General features: G+C 36.2%; 1 protein-coding gene and 2 non-coding genes across 5 annotated transcripts; 2 read left to right on the top strand and 1 right to left on the bottom strand.

Annotated features, from left to right (window-relative positions):
* Positions 1 to 4,782: 4,782 nt before the first annotated feature.
* Positions 4,783 to 17,615, top strand: LOC108562210 (the record flags this gene model as incomplete). 3 transcript variants are annotated; one of them, XM_017920478.1, is given in 11 exon segments in its annotated part: positions 4,783 to 5,039; positions 8,111 to 8,398; positions 8,844 to 8,993; positions 10,199 to 10,550; positions 12,123 to 12,253; positions 14,268 to 14,504; positions 14,700 to 14,952; positions 15,009 to 15,224; positions 15,278 to 15,440; positions 15,496 to 15,721; positions 15,970 to 17,615. In XM_017920478.1, coding segments are annotated over 11 exon segments (2,954 nt in total), but the record flags the coding sequence as incomplete, so codon positions are not given.
* On the bottom strand, positions 11,515 to 11,587 carry Trnav-aac. The gene has a single exon. It is a non-coding gene; the product is annotated as a tRNA-Val (tRNA).
* Positions 11,733 to 11,806, top strand: Trnan-guu. The gene has a single exon. It is a non-coding gene; the product is annotated as a tRNA-Asn (tRNA).
* Positions 17,616 to 19,051: the final 1,436 nt, after the last annotated feature.

The following is a 19,051-nucleotide window of genomic DNA, read 5'->3' as shown; positions in this document are numbered from 1 at the left end:
AAATCAATTTCCGGCCGAGCGAAGAATGGAGAATGCAATTCTTCCTCCCTTAGCGATATTTTTATACAGTTTTTACTTCAAAAGTCTGTTTTTTTTTCTTCCTTTCGTTGCTGCGATCAATCAAATCGCGCGTCGAATCGGACAAAACGATATTCTTCGCCTAAATCTAATCCATCTAAATTTGAGCAATCTCTGAAAATATCTATTGAATCGTATTGGTCTCTTATTGCAATAATAAATGTGCTTTCAAAATATGATGTGAAATAAATGAGACAACAAAATAACACAGTAAAATTTGACACAAAATTTTGTAAAATGAATGTAAAAATCAGAAATATTTACAAACAAAACAGAAATATTACAATAATGTTTAATCAAATGAAATTCAATAAAAATTAATACAAATTAAGAATTAAAACTTTTGAAAAATGTATGAAAAATAATTGATTTTTTTTTGAAAATTCCCCTTAAATTACTTTATAGAAATACGTCTCCTAATGGGACACAAAAATTAACACAAAAAATTATATTATTATTTTGCTTTTTATCAATTAAGTATCGTTTCGCGCTCTTCATATTAAAGTCCTCGATTAGTGCGGCTTCAAACAGTCCGGTAAAAATATTATAAATTGAAACAGTAAATTCAATAATTAAATTATACTCTTCTTTTTCATTCATACTTGATTGTGTAATGTGTACTTTTTAATAAGTGAGAAAATAATTGTTATTGATTATTTAAAAAGGTTATATAATATAAACAAATAGTTAAATTATATACATTTTCAGTTGTATTGTTTCATTGTAACTTATGGTTTTACTAGATTGTATTTTTCTCCTAAAAATGGGGTCACGTAGTTGACAAACATAAAGAGGAAGTCTAGACTGTAGAGGAGGTGAAACATTTTTTTTTGCTTTCTTCTTAAAAAATTCAAATATAAAAGTAAAGTAATAATAAAGTTTTCAGCTTTTGCCTGAATGTAAAGTAAACATTTATATTTACAATGAAATATGCGCATAGGGTTGAAGACTGTAATAAATAAAAAAATTCTAGTATTGTTTCGAGTAATTAAGATAGGATTCGTTCGCTTTTGTTGCGGAGCGCTAGAAATTTTAATTTCTTTTGAGAAGTGTAACGAGCGATCTTTTATAGTATATAATAACACGGGAATTATTACTACAATGCTCTTGAGGGCGAGTTGCAACTTGGGGAATGAGGATTAAAGGAAGGAGAGAGAAGGATGGGATGGAAGAGCATGAAGTCAGCAAATATTATGGATTACGGGGAAGCGTGACACGAGAAGAAGATGGGGGAGTTGGAAAAATATTGTAATGGAAGGACCTCGAAGCCCCGCGGGTGCAATTCGCGCACTGCAAGCTTCCAAACTATAACCTGTCCCCCCATGCATCCTTTTTCCTTTTTCTTTTCTTTTTATAGCCTTCTCCATTACTTTTTTTGTAATACAACGCCTTGGAGGATAAGAGACGGATAAAGACGGAATTTAATCCGGACCTAATTGGCTGCCCAATATTAGCATAATCTCATCCTAGTTTTCTCACCCTTAGGAAGCTAATCTTATTTTTTTTTTCGAACAATAAGTCCAAGTGAGAGTGAGGAAAAAAAGGATGAGGATTGGGAACAGAGTGGTGAGAAGACAATGAGAAGGAGGTCGGTCCTTTTGTTCGGTGACTAATTAAAATAAGTCGGTCGCACAATACGACACAGATTTTATCAATTTCCATTCGGGAATAATTAATCATGACCGCGCCAGATATGATAAGGAAAGGAACGTTCCCTTCGGATCTTCGCGTTTCGCAACTAATTGTAATTAATGTCGGAATAGCCTTGAGTTTCATACAGCTACCCTTTTTTTCTCTCTTTCTCGATCGAATTTCTCGATGAAATTTCGCATTCAGTTTTATTTGCTCGGTTTAATAGGAAATTCCGTACTTCAGCTACAAGATTAGATTAACATTTCGGTTTATTATTGAATGAATGAAAATGAATTTCTAATTATAATTTTAAATATGTAAAATTTCTTTTGATTTTAACTAATTCTATAATTATATTAGAGAATGTGCTGTATTGTATATAAAAAATATATAAAAATATAACAAAAATAGTCAGTTTTAGTCAATTTTCTAAATATTTCAATAATAACTGAATAAAAAAAAATAAAAATTGTCAAATCAATATTAATTATATAAATATAATGATCAAATTTATAAATAATTTCAGAAATAATTGTGAAATTTGATAATTGCAATTGATATTAGATTTAAGGAAATTGAAAATTTGTACTTTTAACGAACATTTTATTTTAGAGGAAATTACTTTATAAGAAGAAAAAAATGTAGTATAAAAGGTGTTATAAAATTTGCTTTGCGATATTTTCCTTTGATGTTTCAAAGTGCGAAATCTTTTCAGTAAATAAACTATAAATTTCTTTTGAACTATGAAACAAACAAGACACTAATATGCTTTCATATTTAAATAAAAAAAATTCTTGAAGCTTTTCACATTTAAATAATAATGTATTGCCGGACTATACGAGGTATTGCTGTATTGATCTTCTGTGGTTCTTGAGTATCACTCAAATAATTGCATTTCTTCCTTAATCCTTGTATAACCAATGTTTACTTGCTTTTACGACACGAGTCAAGATTAGGGAGCTACACACTCCATGGGGGATTTGTGCGTTGCTGCTGCTCCATTTACCACAAGTCCATTCTTTCTTCGACTAGGGGAACGTCTTTCCACGTGGAAGAACGGTAGTTGTATGTGTGTATAGGTGGTCAGAATCCCATTTGGGATAATGAAACCTTCTTCGGTCAGAAAAACCATTCCATTCTCCCCACAATTCATTTACCCCCACGAACGATGATTAATCGACCAATTACTAAATAACGTTCTGTATTTATATATATATTTTTTTTTGTCCACCCAAACCGAACCCAACACAACCCTCCGGAATATCATAACAATAAATGTTGTTCCACGCAAAACCGATACAACATAATCAATGAAAATATCCCGAATTGTTATTGCATCTAGTTTACAATGTTTCCATTAGCACAATCCATTATTTTCCGTTGCAAACAACAAAAAAAACGTGTATAAATAAATGTAATGCAATTCGTAATTGAATTTATAATCGACAAATCAGATAAAATAATTTAATTTGTGCTTTTTTTCATATTTTAACAAATAAGAAACGTAAATGGAATGATAAAAATTAATGAAATGAGTGTAGAAGTTATTTAAAACTAGATAATTGACGTTAATTATTTAATTAATTAATTTATATCTGTTTTATGCGAATGTCTGCTTAATTTCGTCTGCAATGATTCAATAATTAACATTAATTAAAAACATCGCTGTATGAAATGCTCGGATTAAAATTGTAAAATTAATTCGTAATAAACTAAAGTTTAATCCCTCTCCCAGAGGATGAACATAGCTTACTATCTTCGGTTTACGAACGGTGTTTCTTCCTCCTTCTGTTGCTTTTGAAGCTAGGAATAATACAGCCATTGATCAGGAGAATCGGTCGAAACTCTCTGTTAATTTAAATGTTTCGCCCCTCCGCAACGCAACAATGCGCCCAGTTTTAATCCTATTTTCCATCGGATTTTCTCCAATTAATCCCGTTTTCCTCAGTTTCCCCATGCCATTCGCAAATTGCCGGGCTTGTGCTCTCTTTAAAACTTCGATTTATTTAGTTTTCGCACGAGAATCTGTTTCATTTCCGCACAAATTCGAAGCGCGGAATATTGATGTGGAAACGACGGTGAAAATAAGTACAATACATAAAAAAAATGGGATAACTTTAATAAATCACAGATTTCGAAGTTAACTAAACGACTGCAAGCAACGGGAAATAAATAGAGATGCGCTTGGAAATTGATGGTTCAATGGAATAATTTTCGCTCGCTGAAAATGCGTATGCAAATTTTAGTAAATAAATCTAAGAAATAAGATTTTAGTTATTTTATACTTGCATGAAGAAATAGTAAATTTTATGACTAATTAAGCAATGATTGAATGTGAGTAATTGAATGTTTCAGTGAGATTACGGATTGAAGTTGAATTTACGATCGATATCAGCGTTTCGGTAACCATTGTTCACTTCTCATTGATGTTCAAAGTTTACTGCATATGAGCCAACGTGTAATAATAATAATAATTTGGTGGCAGCAAAGACGGAACTGCGAATGTCGCATGCGAAATGTAATTTGTAGAATTGCGGTTGCGGAATTAATCATAGGACTGTAGTATCGAAACTGTAGTAGTTTTATCTGTTTTCTGTGTGGCTCTTGAGCGTGATGAAATGACCCGGGGAAAATCGAAAGTGTCTGCCCTTAAGAGAAGTAAGGAAGGAAGGAAAAGGACGTGCCCAATGGGCCGGTACACTTTGTCCCATGAATTTTACAGGAGCGACGAGAACGCACGAAGCAAATTGCTTCTGATGTAATAAAGCCCCCACCACGAAAAAAAGAAACCGCAATTACCGAACGAAGAGAAGATGAAGATGGAGAAAAAAAATTGTCAAACACTATCTCTCGCCGCTCTCCGAGAATTTCCGTTGTAAAATTAGTTTTTATGGACTTGCAGTTATTAAACACCTCTCGCGTTCTCATAATTACGTTAAATAGTTTTGGAAATTGCATGTTTTAACGTTTTAAGAAGATGCAATTTGGTCGTAATTATTATAATCTAAAATATTTCCCAGAAATTAATTAAATAATAAGAAAATTGTTCAATTTGTTGTTGTTGTTTTTCAGATGGAAAAATTCCGGGTTTGGAGATTCTGATGCCACCGTCGCATACAGCGTTGAGCGGCGATCTGCATCTTCAAGTTAAATCCTCGTCCTTTCCGCCTCTGCTGCTGCAGTTGTCGAGAGTTGAGGGCGATGCGACGCAGACACTCGCCACGTTTCCCGTTCTGCCGGAGGCCCGAAATCTGGCCTTGAACTCGACCCTCGTCCGAATTCCGTGCGGGTACTTCTCCAAGGGCGGCGAATACTACGTCCTATTAAAGGTAAAAAAAAAGTAACAACACAATGCAGTGTGATATACAGTAGAACCTCGTTTAACGAGCAAAATTAATTGTAAAATGACTCGCTTAACGAGTGAGGATGGGAAAAAAAATCCCGGATATTATGTGTATTTTCAAATATACGAGTAATAATTCGGAAATTTTTGAACGATTTATTAAGCGATGTTTCACTGTATTGTATTTACCCGGCGCATCCACAAAATTTTGATTATCACAGTCACAATTGTATAGAAATTTAGTGAGTTTTCGACTGAATATTAACAAAGAAATTCAATTTATAGAACGTAAAATATTCCTTTGAGAATTTCTAATATTCTTGTGAATTCTGTATGAAAATGTTGGGGATTCATGCAAAACTAATGAAGCATACAGATGTCAAGCGGTTAATCACAGACGAACTTACGCGAAGACTGATTAATGAAATTAAGTTATAATGATGATGATTTGCAAGCAGTCGCAGTCCTCCGAATCTAATAAACCAGTAGAATTAAGTTCATCCTTTCATAATTAAAAATTTTCATTTATAGAATTTTCTTTTGTTAAACAAATAATTAGTTATTAATTTTTAATATGAAAAAAAATACGTTTTTCATACATTTAATTGTTTATAATTATGGATAAAAATTGCATTTATATAATGGGATAAAAATATCTTTAATTTGAACTCAACAAAAAAATTGGTGATAAAAGCATTGTAAATTGACACATCACGAAACTATTGATCACGAATGTAAACGAAACGGGCGATGTTATTTTGGTAAGGAGTTCTATATTTAGAAATCCCCGAAACATCGATTTATTGATCTTATTTTTTCTGAAGAATTAATAATGATTTATATCTAAAAACTTTCCACCTAGCGCGAAGCTCTTTTCCCATGTTTATTTCCGGCCTCGGCTAATGGAAATCCACCCCTAAATACGAGTGAAAAAAAAAGGTAATAAATATAAAAAAAAAGAGAGAACGTTAATGCTCTATATATCTCTCACTAGATCCATTAATTAATTATTACTGAAGTACGAGGATCCTCATAAATATTTATGTATAATATTCTCGACAACTGGATACTTCATATAACGGATTAATTGCGGTCCTTTTTTTGTTGTTGTAATCTTTTTGGGATGGTAATGGATCCTGCTGAATTTATATCTACGGTCGTTAACTAAATCATGTCTGATACATTCGATTTCGGGACTGGGTGATAAATATTCGACATGGAATTGGCCGGATCCGGTTTTGTCAATGCGTGAAGGTGTGTCTGTCGTGTGCACGCCCTAATTAACATTAACATGGAGAGAGAGAAAAGCATTTTCAATCATTAATATCGGTTTTCACCTGACTTGTTTGCAAATATCAAAAAAATAGTCACAATTTCCAAATTATTACTTGCATTTTCTTTTATAAAGAAATGCTTAAATCTACAATAAAATCTTGCTGCTTATTAATGAATCGGTTAAATTGGTAATTGGGAGAATAATAAAAGTTCAAACTTTCTTTTAAAAGAAAATCTTTCATAATAGATTTTGTGTTATAGTTGAAGTTTTGCTTCAGAACGTGGCTTATTGATCCTCCCATTTAGTGTACTACTTAAGAGGTTTCACTGAAGTAGCAATTAGCAATGATCAAGGTAATAGCTTCAAGATCATTTGTTGCATATTTCTTGCATATTTATTCAATTACAAAATTTAACTGAATTCTTTGTCAGACATTAAAACAACAAATATTTAAATATATTTTTGTTTATAACACTTGAATATCCTAGGTCAACGTTTGTTTGTGTGTATGGCAATTCGACGATTGCAATAATAATAATAATAGTAATGGCGTTGGAAAACGTCGGTCGTAATAATTTCGAATCAATTTCCGTAATGGCGTTTCCGTTTCTTCGGAAATGCAAATGCGCGTGGAGCGGACGCAAAACAAACAAAACCCGTCCGCATACAATCCACTTATTACATATGCATTCGGTTAAAACGTTCCAAAAGAAGTAGAAGAAAAAACAACAAGAGTCGTACACAGTTTACCCATTCAATTAAATTTATAGAAGAGACAGAGAAAGATAAGGAATTGTTTGTTCTTTCGTACTCCAGAATTCTACTAAGTATATTATGTAACAAATACGTTATGTAAACAACTTTGTTTGATTGATTTAATAATTAAAAAAAATCTATTAACTATTTGTATTCTAGGATCAAAGAAAAATGCATTCAAAAACAACTAATAATTATATCATTTCGTATATTCAAATTATATACGTTCTGAAAGTAGAAGTTATTTTGATGTGGTGAATGCTTTATGTAACAAAATAAATGCAACGTTCCTAGGCTCGTGCGAACTGCACTAAAAGTTTCGTAATAGTGGAACGTCTATAATTATACGTAATCCGGCAGAAAGTTTAACGCTCGAAACGAGTTTAATTTCGTGTCTCGCTCGCAGACTTTTCATGCCATTAAATTATCTTTTGATGCAGCCAAGTACTAAATACTAAATCTTGTAATAATATTAAGAAATAAAGAGAGAGAGACTTGATAGTTTATTTTATGGTTAAATTGTTACGAATAATGGAGAATTTGTAATTAATGTATCGGATTCAATTTTGCAAAGTTGCTCCTGTAAAGTAAAAAATCTGATAGACAAAGAAATTATAATATTTGGTTCAATTTAATGTTCACAACATCAAAACGTTGAAAACTTTGAATCTAAATCAATGAATTTCTGTAATTATGTTCGAGATTGAGAACATTGCTTAACTGTAATTGCAAGAAATATGATTCCATACGACGTGGCAACTGGTATTAGAGGCTGCTGCGGGGTATAAATTAAATTAGGAGTCGTAAATCCGGTAAAGGCGTTGAATGTTTTATGCCCAGACGTAATAATTTCTGCCGGGGGTCGAACGTTAAAAACGGAGCGCAGGAAACGGAAGACGAATAAAATGTTGAGGGCTGATGAGTTTAATGCCTTTTTACAGTCGTTTCGTGATGCCCTGAAACCTCGTACCATTGATGTTTCGTGCCTGGAAATAAATGTCTTCTAATTTTTGTTGTTGTTGCAGAAGCAGAGTTCGAGGAGCAACGGCACCGATGAAGACGCCGACGAGGTAATAACCAGAGGTCTGGATGTACGATGGCCGATGCCGCAGCTATCTCTGACCCCGGAACACGTCCAGACGTATCCGGAGAGTCCGGTGATGGCCATCCTCGAATTCCCGGAGGTCGTTTGTCCTCCGGTTGCGGATAGTCCTGCCTCCGCCATCCCCGAGTTCTGGTTGGAGCTGCACTACTGCGGACATTCGTTGTTAACCTGCGAAGACGATGATCCTAAGAACAAGACAAACGTCCAGGTGATTACGTAATACATATCAATTTCGTAGTTACCATATTTGCCATAATCATCACTATAAACCATAATGAAAGATTTGTAGCGAACCTTTCATGTGATTTGTAGCTATTATATTGAAACGAATAGATCAGTAACATTTGTTAGCGCAAACTTATCGACGCTGAATAGTAATACAAATAGAGGGTAGAAACCGCAAATAGTGCGGACAAATTGCCGGAAAAGGGCAAGCATCTCCCGGTCATTGATATAAGAGTGCAGCAGTCCGCAACATTTGTCCTGAAAGAAGGAAAGAAAGAAAGAATACTAAAGTGGTTATGGGGCTTAAGCGTCAGCCGCAGCCTGAGTAATTGAATGTCCTTAGAGCAAACAAAGTTCGCTCGTTTCGTTAATGGGGTTGTAATTTGTGTTTGTGTGCGCGGGTGTGCGCTTTCGCGCCCGATTTGCAGGTGCTGTATTCTGAGCAGGTGCGCGGTTTTCCAGGCCGCAGGGTTCTGACCCTGCGATGCGAACTCTTCGGTCTTGCAGGACACTACTCCCTCGTCCTGAGGCCCACCGCCCCCACGCCGACCCTACCACACACCGCCGCCTACGTCAAGGTAATCTAATTAACTTAACTGTATACCAGCACATTCGTTTTCTTAATGTTACCCTCTCCTCTCTCATCTTTTTTTCTTTTTCGACTCCTATTCCCTTTTCTTGCTCCTTACAATTAACAATTCTCCTCGTTCTAAAACCCCTTCAACGTTTACATAGCTTTATTATATAGACTTAATATAATTACACTATCCATATTGAATACATTCCCAAAAAAAAAATCATTCATATATAAATATAGTTTGTTTTATATACATTTTCAAAGTCTATTATATAACTGTTAAAATTGTGATGAAACAGATCAACTAAAGATCTTGTCATAGTTCTAAATACTGATTAAACGATTGCATCCATCGCAATTTCCATAGTTGATGATGGCGCACATCTAGAATAATGCGTTTGAATGATTGCATGCATTACTCAAATTGAAAATACTGAGATGTGAACATGATGCATTGCATCTAATTCAAAGTTTATATTTTATATAAAATTTGACAAAATCAAGGAAATGAAATGGGATTTAGTTTTTATTTTTTATATTTGTGAAGAAATTTTTAAATATAATTGAAAAAGTGATGGAAATAAAAAAATGTTGTTTTAAAAATTAATTATATTAAATATATATAATAACGCAGTTGTGATATAATTATTTATTTTAGCCAAAAAAAAAAAAGGACAGTGAACACATTATTTAAGTTGTGAAGCGTGGCTGACATTTCAGCCGGTTTCCATTTCGCCTCCATTCTGAGTAGTATTTAATAAAGTTCAGGGTGCGAAGTTCATCGCTGCGAAGCGCTGTGTTTGCTTTTGCATTTCTTTTTATATCTTCATCTATTTATTTACTTCTCTCCTTTCTCGTCTTTTTTCTTTTGGAATTTCACGCAGTCGAGAGGAGATGGGAATTCGAAATTTCCTTTTAATTCTACACCCCTCATTCCACCACGAAGAAGACGAGCTCGATCCTCCGTCCCTTCGCTTGCAGTCGGTTGCGACGACGAGCGTACTTATTAGCAGAAATCCACCCCGTTTTATATCAAATTCCTAACATACTTCGTTCTCACAACCCTCAACCCCCTAGGAGCAAGAAGAATGGACTGTCGCCTAAGAAAATGGAGAATATTTCGATGATGAATTAAATTGAATTTTCTTTCACGTTTGTTTTTGTTAGTATTTTGCAGATTTAATGATGTATTTGTTTCTGTTTCAGGCTGATTGGAGTGAGCAATTCGTGTTCAACGTCCACGCACGGAGCATATTCCCATGCGAGACTCACGAAGGTATCTCAGTCCTTTTCCAATATCCTTCCTGCATCCTGGCATCCGGAGATCGCGTTCGTCTCTTCGCCAGGCTTCGCGCCAACGTCGCCTCTTTGGCTCCTCCGACTACCTTAGAATACGTGGCGGAGCAGCGCGTCAGCAGAGGTCAGCACAGCTTGCACTTTGATTGCGACCTCTTCAGCGAACGCTACGTGGAGTACTGCTTCGTTTACGTGAGCCAAGCCATAACTGGAGCAGTAGCAGACGTCCGCATGGATTGCGTTCCGACGCTTCCAGTCACAGGTAAGCAAGCACTTTCATCCACTCTAACATCAAACGACTGCTTCCAAATTGGTTGGATCGGTTGAAATAGGTAGAAAGGCCACCGCTCTAAATCTGATTAATTGCGAGCGCAACTTTTAATCGCTTTTAACGAAGTATGAAAATTAATCGCCGGAGATCGTACGGGCGGGCGTTTTCCGAAACTTTCAAGATTAAATTAATTAATTACGTCGCGATGCCGCCGTCAAGCAAAGTTGCTCAAAACGTAACTTGATTATGCAGGTTTCGTTTCGTGTAATTCATTGTATAAGTGGGTTTGGTTTATGAGGCTACTACCAATTATTATGTTCGCTCAAATATTAGATTTTACTTAATTTAAATTTATTCAACCAGCAAGATAATAATATTTCCTCAATTGGTTTTAATTCAATCAAAGAGTTCTAATTTCCAATTAGAAAATCCAAGTTTTTTTTTTCATAATAAATCCGAAATAAATATTATTTTTTAAATTTCCAAATAATAGACATAGGCAACCAAATCATCATCAATTTGTAAATAATACTTGAAGTCTACTATCTTCACTAATTTTTTTTCCAAGGTAGTAGTTTCATTCACTAATTGTTCAATTCAAATTAAAATCAATTGAATAATTTACTATTAAGTATTGATATTATTTAATTAAGTTTAAAAGGTTTAACGATATTAATAGAAAAAGTTATTGATGATTGGAGATCATTAGACCTCGGTGAGATTGGTTTACTAGACAAGAAGTAGAACTCGATTAGAAGTAATTAACAGTAATAACTATAATTATGATCATAATTAATAATAGAATCAAACGTATTTTAGTTTTATGTCTTCGGTGTTGTACACAAAAATTATAAATTTACAAAACACTAATTACGTTACCCTGACTATATAAGTAATAATTGATGACATAATTAATTCACTATTTTTTAATTTACCGTTTGATTGGGGCAAAACGTGTTTCCGCCCGGGATCGAACCGGGGACCTTCCGCGTGTTAGGCGGATGTGATAACCACTACACCACGGAAACGCTTGAAAGTGATTAAAATTCGTCTTGGAAATAATTATGGATACTAATTGGACTTAATTAAATGTTTAATTATGTGTACAAAAGATTAATATACTGGATTTGTGTGGACGTATCTCTGTGGAGTATTTTATCGTGAAAAAATATAGCCTCCGTGGCGCAATTGGTTAGCGCGTTCGGCTGTTAACCGAAAGGTTGGTGGTTCGAGTCCACCCGGGGGCGAATCCTTTTTGTTGTTATTGTTAATGCATTCAGTTAATCTTTAGGTGGCGGCGCAACCCTTTCGTAAATAGAATGCGCTCATTTGTTATTGTTTCTTTTCACGACTGGTGCGGCGCTGATAAGGGTGAAAAGAAGGGAACTCCTCTTTCCGACTCATTAGCGTCGATCATTCCGTACGATTTCTTCTGGTATAAATCCTAAAGAAGTGGTTTTAATTCTGAAAATACAGAAAGTTAGTGTATATAAAATAGTTGCTGAAAATAAATGATGAAATTTTCTGAAGTGAACTGAATTGCTAATTTTGATTCGATTGCAGAGTCTGAGAGTGGCGGATGGGGCGCTTGGAGTGAATGGACTCAGTGCTCCAGCACCTGCATAGGTGGCACCAGGAACAGGTACCGATTCTGCGATTCGCCGCCCCCGCGATACGGCGCCAAGTTCTGCGAGGTAAAAACAACATTTTCATTTCCCCCTTTAACGACCAAACACTATAAAGCAAAAAAATGGAAACGCATTTTCCTACCCAACCGGAAACTCATAAAAACTCACCCCCTAATAAGAATCGATACCTCCGTATCCACAGCAACCAAACAAATAGTAGTTTTTTTTTGTGTGTGTCCGCATATATAATATACATCGACCTTATACACCTGACATTTACGTGAGTGGTGAGACGGCCTGAAGATGCCTCCCAAAAAGAAAGACAAGAAGAAGAAAAAGAAGAAGGAGAAGAAAGAGGAAGTACCGGAACTGAGCGAAGTGGACAAAGCGTTCTACGAGTTGCAGATTACCGACCTGAATAGGAAATTGGCCAGACTTCGTAGTTTGACCACAGAGTTGGAGGAGAAGAACAACGAGTTGGTGGAGAACAACAAGAAATTGGATGACGATCGTGCCGACATCATTGCGTATTTGAAAAAGTCGCTTCAGGATAAAATCGATGAAATTAACGAGCTTCAGGAGAGGTTGAAGAGTGTTCAATCGACGCGCAATGAGGAAATCGAGGATTTCAAGCAGAAGACTTACGAAATGGAGCAAGAGTATAAACAGATGCAAGAGCAGCTCACGTCTGAAATCAAATTGCTGATGGGAAAGTTGAACGCTTTGGAGGAGTTCAGGCTGCAGAGGGACGAGCTGATGAGAAAGTACGAGGAACAGGAGAACGCGCTCGAAGAGCAAGAGATTAGACACAAAAGGGAGATCTACGCTATAGAGAGGAAGTTTGTTATTGGAAAAGATAAACTCAAGAAGGAAATGGAGGCGCGACTGCTTCAGCTCTCCACCGAATTCCAGGACGTTACAGATATGCGAGTAGCAGCTACAACTCATAGAGTGATCAGGGAGAATATCGCCATAAACAACGAGTTGAACACTATGTTGGAGACGCAGAAGATTCTGCAAGCTGAAAACGAAAAATTGAAATCACGCGATAAAACGCTGAGGTTGCAGTGCGAACTGCACGAAAACGAGAAGAAACGCGCCGTTACTAGAGTCAAAACCCAGAATGCAGTGGTTACGGATTTAACTAAAGAATATGATAAATTGAGTAAGCAAGTGCAGAACTACAACGAGATGGATTTCAAGACTACTCAATACGCCAGAGACTTGGAAGTGAGCAAGAGGTCTATATTGACTTTGGAGTATAAGGTGCGCTTGTTGGAGCAGAATCTGCACGCCAGTCGTTGCGAACGGGCTAATCTCAATGGAAGGTTGGTGCAGTCTAAGGATGAGCTGAATTGGATCAATAGCGTTTTAAGTGAGGCCATCTATCATATCAAGAACGCGATTAAAGACCGTGGAGTTCGCGCCGAGGAAGAGGATGGAGAAGAGGAGGAAGAGTTCGAAGGCGAGGATGGTGGAAGGAGACTAAGTTACATTAATAAAGACGAGCTGATAACGCAGTTGTACGAGTTGATGAATGATGCGAGGGATAAGAGCTTGAGACGCGACTCGGACGTGTCGATCAAGTCCAGCTCAGATATTTACATGATGGGCGATTTAGGTTTCGTGCCTAAGAAGGTCGAAGTTCGTTCCAAAGTTCCGATCAGGAGGAACGTCGATGTGCAGCTTGGAGCTAGTTTCGATGATTTCTTAGCCATGCAGGAATCTGAAGCTTACGAAGTGCCCGGCGATATCGAAGAGAGCGAAGAGGAGGATATCGTTTCATCGATTGTACCATCGGAGGAGGAAAGCCAAGTGTTCTTCGATGCTGATACAAGCGAAGATCAGGACGACGTGCATCCAGATAGCCAGAACACTGAAACTGCTCCACATGTCACCGAGGAGGAGGATGAAGAGGAAGGCGACGATGGCTCCAATTTGAACGATTTTGCAATAGTCAAAGATCATTAATACACGTCTCTACAATCTCTCTCATTCGACATTATTTATTTCTTCCAATCGATCCCTTTCATCCAGTTTAATTGCTGTTGATATTTGACAATGTTTGTTATTGTTTCAGGGAGCTGCGGTGGAGACGGAAAAGTGCGGCGTCGGGCTGGGCAACCAATGGGAATGTTTCTACGCCAGCGGAATGTCCGGGTCGGAAGTGGCGATGGCAGAAATGCCGGAAGTACAGGCGGAAGTCGGTCCCTATTGCAGATGCGGTTGCGTCGTCCACTTGGGTCAGGCGAAACCGAAAAGGCTTCTAGCCACATCATCACAGAGCTGCCCTGGAAGAACATTCTGGCTGATACAAGTATGCACACATACACTTTACTAGTTGTTCTAGAGATGCAAAAGCTTAAAACTAAATTAAACATAGTATGATGCATTTACATTGTACGTGACATAAATGTTCGCTGGACATTCCAACTACAATTGACATAACTCCGACACATAACATCTCCATATTCATAAAGACAAATTTAAATTATTTTGTATTAATTTTTAGGCCGACGAAGAATACATCATAGAATTTAGAGTGGAGCAATTCCATTTACCATGCGGCACCCAATGGTTGAAGATCCGAGATGGTAGTTCACTCTCCGCAACTCTCCTAGCAGATTTAACCGGAGATCCGGAAAGTACACCGGCCGTCGTAAACTCTACTTGTTCAAGTCTGCTTTTGGAATTTTACTCTGATGAGATATCAACTAGTAATCAGTTTTGTGGCGGAGGATTTTTAGCGCACGCCACGCAACTCAGTAAGTTATCTAATTTGTAAATAACATAAACAGAATTAATGTATTTCAATTTGCAGGAAAGGATAGGAATCTAACTGCTATTCCAATAGCGCAAGGCGTTGGAGTGATTCCTTTGGCTTCTTTGAAGTTAACCTCGGTGCATATAGCCGCTATATTTTTCCTCAGCGGTCTCATCATAGCTACAGCTTTGCTAGGTGCCCAGTACATGCTCAGATACAGGAAGTATCAGATAGCCCAAGCCGATGATCAAGATTCTTTAGCAGATCCGACCGGTAGTAATCATGAGTTTAATTTGTAGATTTTTGTTAATGATTGAGAGTTTCAGCTTCTTGCGCTAGTTTGCCTTTGACGATGCGAGCTTCCTCGAACGCTACCTTGCTTTCAGAGGTGATCTCTTTAACCAGATTGAGACCTCACATTAGATCGAGGAATAAACACACCTTACTACGGGAATCCATGGATTGCGAAGAGACCGAAGTTACTTTGGCGTAAGAGATTTCAATTAGTTGATAGAGAATTATTAAACTGTAGTGATTATCGTAGGCAAGAGGAAGAGACATTGAGCATTAGCAGTTCGAGCACTATAACACCTCAAGATACAACGGTTACCGGTCTTCCGCAGAGTCTGAGCGAGTATTCGCATTCTCAGTGTGAGGAACAAACCGGTACTTTGAAGAGATCCTCTACGGTGATCAGCGAAAAGGACACGTCCACAGAGAAAGAACTTGACGGTGAAGATCGGAAGCCTTTTTTGCGCCGTTTCAGTCACGTCAGTAGTTCAACCTCAATATTGAGCAATGTGAGCGCATGCGACGATCAGCGACGTTCCAAAAGCGATCCGGTAGTTCTTTTTGACAAAAAAAAACTAATAATTGCACAATCATCTGGAGCACTTTTGGAAGTCACAATTTCCCTTTGATACTCATTCCCTTTTCATTCATAACCAGCTTTTATGCTTTACGCCAATTACCAACAAAAATGATCTTTCCATTAATCCAATTATTTTGATTTTTTTAGGCTTGCTATAGTCCTGCTGCGAGCATGATCAGCACTGCAACAATCCGCAGCACCAATCCCAAAGAGAGTAAAGAGAAGAAGAACAGGGAGAAACTTCTCGCTGGACCAGGATCGGATTTCTCTTTGGCGGGACCAGGCGTCGATCTGGAATTGGATTATTACGATTACAACGTTGTCAACGCCGGAGCTGCGCCTGGATCGTATTTAGGAATGGATCCTGCGTTCTTAGTTTGGATCCCACCACTAGATGAATCCGGTGAGATCATCCCCGAAGATCCGGAGAATATACTTCCCAAATTGCAAGCGGATCCGGGCAGCAATAAAGAATCCCCCGAAGAAGAGATCAAAAAGATGTCTCCGAAGAAATCCAAGAAACTACATCCCCTTGTTATAATAGAAAACAAGTCGGGGTCCAGCGAAAGCGTCAAATTCATGTACGAACGCATCTCACCGAACGAAAACGTCAACAACAAAGTGGTTTCCATACAGCTTCAGGAATTCAGCAAACTGAAGCTCGGATCTCCTGTTAGAGTGCACAAGGAGAAAGAGACTAAAGTTGAGAAGCTTTCATCCCCGGATTTGGACAGCAACATCAAGTTTGCAGATGACGACGATGTGGAAGAGACGAACCAGTGCAATAATGAATTAGCATATCAAGATTCGAATATTTTAAACGCTTGAATTTCAATTTAAGTTCGCAAATCAAAAACAAGAAAGAAGAAGAAATATATATATATTTAAAAGGGAAGGATTAATTGAAGACTGTATACATTTAGTTGAAGCTTCGCATACTAAAACGAAGTTTGGTTGTTTACTTTTTTTTGTGTTCAATGATTGAGATAGACTGATGGAAGGAGATTTGGTGCGAAGATTTGTTAAGTTTAAATAAATGTTTCTTATGATTTAACAGATTTCGCTAATGATGATGATGATGATGATGGCTATTCAAAATACACGACGCAAACTACTTTGGGAATAATTATAAAGGACCAGTAAAACGGAAAGAAAAGACGTTTCTTTTTTAAAGAATAAAATTTAAAAAAAATAAAATATATGCAGGAATACACAGATTAAATGAATATATTATATTATATGTATATTATAGGATTATATAGACTGAAAGGATGTTCGTTCGATCGATGTGAGCTTAAATTCTGTTGGACATTGTTTAGTTGTTTAGCTAATTGAAGTTGGATATTATAGTTTGTGGAGTGGAGCAAAAAAAATAATGAAAGAGAGTGTGTGTACACAGTTTTATGATTATTATTACGTTCGTAAACCGCGAAGGCATTTTTTTTTATATAGTATATATCTACATATAGAGAAACGTAGGCTACATTATGTTTTCTACATCCTGTTATATTCTTCATTTCATTAATCAAATTACAAACTTTGGTTTTCTTTGCATTTGCGAATTTTTCTACTGTGAATTTTTGTACTTAAATCTAGTCATTAACTTAGTTGTATGTCTCTTGTCTGTATATTTATTGATCATTTTTTTTTCTGTTTGTTTTCTATTTAAACTTATTTATTTGTACAAAAGGAATACAATTGTAAAGAGAAGCCTGCAGTTGTGGGAGAATCGGGAAAATCTTATAAGTAATCATGTAATATTTTCAAAATAAAATTAAATAATGGTACACTGATTTAATATAGTCTCATTTCACTATCAAACCCTATATCCTAATGGCTTCAACATCAATGAAGAGTGACTATTCTCTGATAGATGGCGCAACGATACAATCATAATACTTTAGTAAAAATTACGTAAGTTCAAAAGATTTTTTTCTCTCATTTTAATGCAATATTTTGTCTTAACATTAAAATCTCATTATTTAAACAACATACATTTTAAACAATTCTACGTTTTGGTCTAGTTTTGGAAAAAGTAATTTTTCTTTTTCAAATGTAATTTATAATGCAAATTCAATAATTATTATAAAAATTCAAAGAATTACATATTTTTTTAAAAATATTTATTCAAGAAGAAAGTTTATTCACATTCTAATAGATTGATTTGTTATTGAAAATTATTAAAAAAAAATTTTTTTTTTCAGAAAATATTTTTATAAATGATAATTAATGTTTTTTGTAATTTTCGTATACAAATCTAGTTTAATTTACATTATATGACGAATTATTAATAGTTGAAAGTTATTAATAAAAATAAAGTCTATATATTAATAGTTAATAGTCAATATTTCAATTTTTCATACTGATAATTAGAATCAATTTTAATGTAAGATTTTTATCTTTTCATATTTGTCCATAAAGCGAAAAATACAAATGTATTCTGTTGAAAAGAAACTTAGTTTGTTTGCAGAAATACTACGCGCTTTTTCGTTCGCATGATCGTGTATTCTCAATAGATATGAACTCTGTGTTTTGGTGTGTGTTTATATAAGGGTTATTGTATTTCGTATTGATTTGGAGTGGCGTCCGTTGGGGTGGAACATTCCACCCTCCTGGGAGTTTAAATTAGATTTATAAAGCAGTAAAGGCCCGATAATTTAACGCACCGAAACATATGTCCGTGCGTGCGTGCGTCCAGGACGGCCGTCCTTCCGTCCGTCCACACATGTCTGCTGCTGAAGTATAGTCGATATAATGTGATGAAATATCAAGTAAGCAAGCAACAACTCCCCCATCCATATTAGCGGTAGCAATTGTTATGGGGACACGTGACCTGAAAAACACTACATCCATCTCTATCCCATTCATTCGGTATGCATTTAGTCCATCTCGTTTTTATTTGGAAACCACCCTCAGTGCATCTCTTGTGTTTGCTTTCGTTTCCCACACGTACGGGAGAGTTCAAGTGCCACCTCATCATTATCATCAACATCCACCCTCACTCACTCTCTCGACCAATTAATTGTCATTCCCAACAATCGGAAGCCTCGTAATATTTACATGAAAACAACCCACTTCAGATGCAGCAGTGGTTGCAGGAAAACCCTTGCGCGCTAAAGACCAGGAAGCAAACACACTTTAATTTTTAATTAAACCCCGAGGGTCTTTAGATCTATGATCCTGTTTATTATTTTTTTTAGTTTGGGCTACGAAACCCATCAAATTCGCA

This window comes from Nicrophorus vespilloides, unplaced genomic scaffold (genome assembly GCF_001412225.1).
Source record: "Nicrophorus vespilloides isolate i.1.1-1 unplaced genomic scaffold, Nicve_v1.0, whole genome shotgun sequence".
Taxonomy (NCBI): Eukaryota; Metazoa; Arthropoda; class Insecta; order Coleoptera; family Silphidae; genus Nicrophorus; species Nicrophorus vespilloides.
This window is presented reverse-complemented; position numbering and strand designations above follow the sequence as displayed.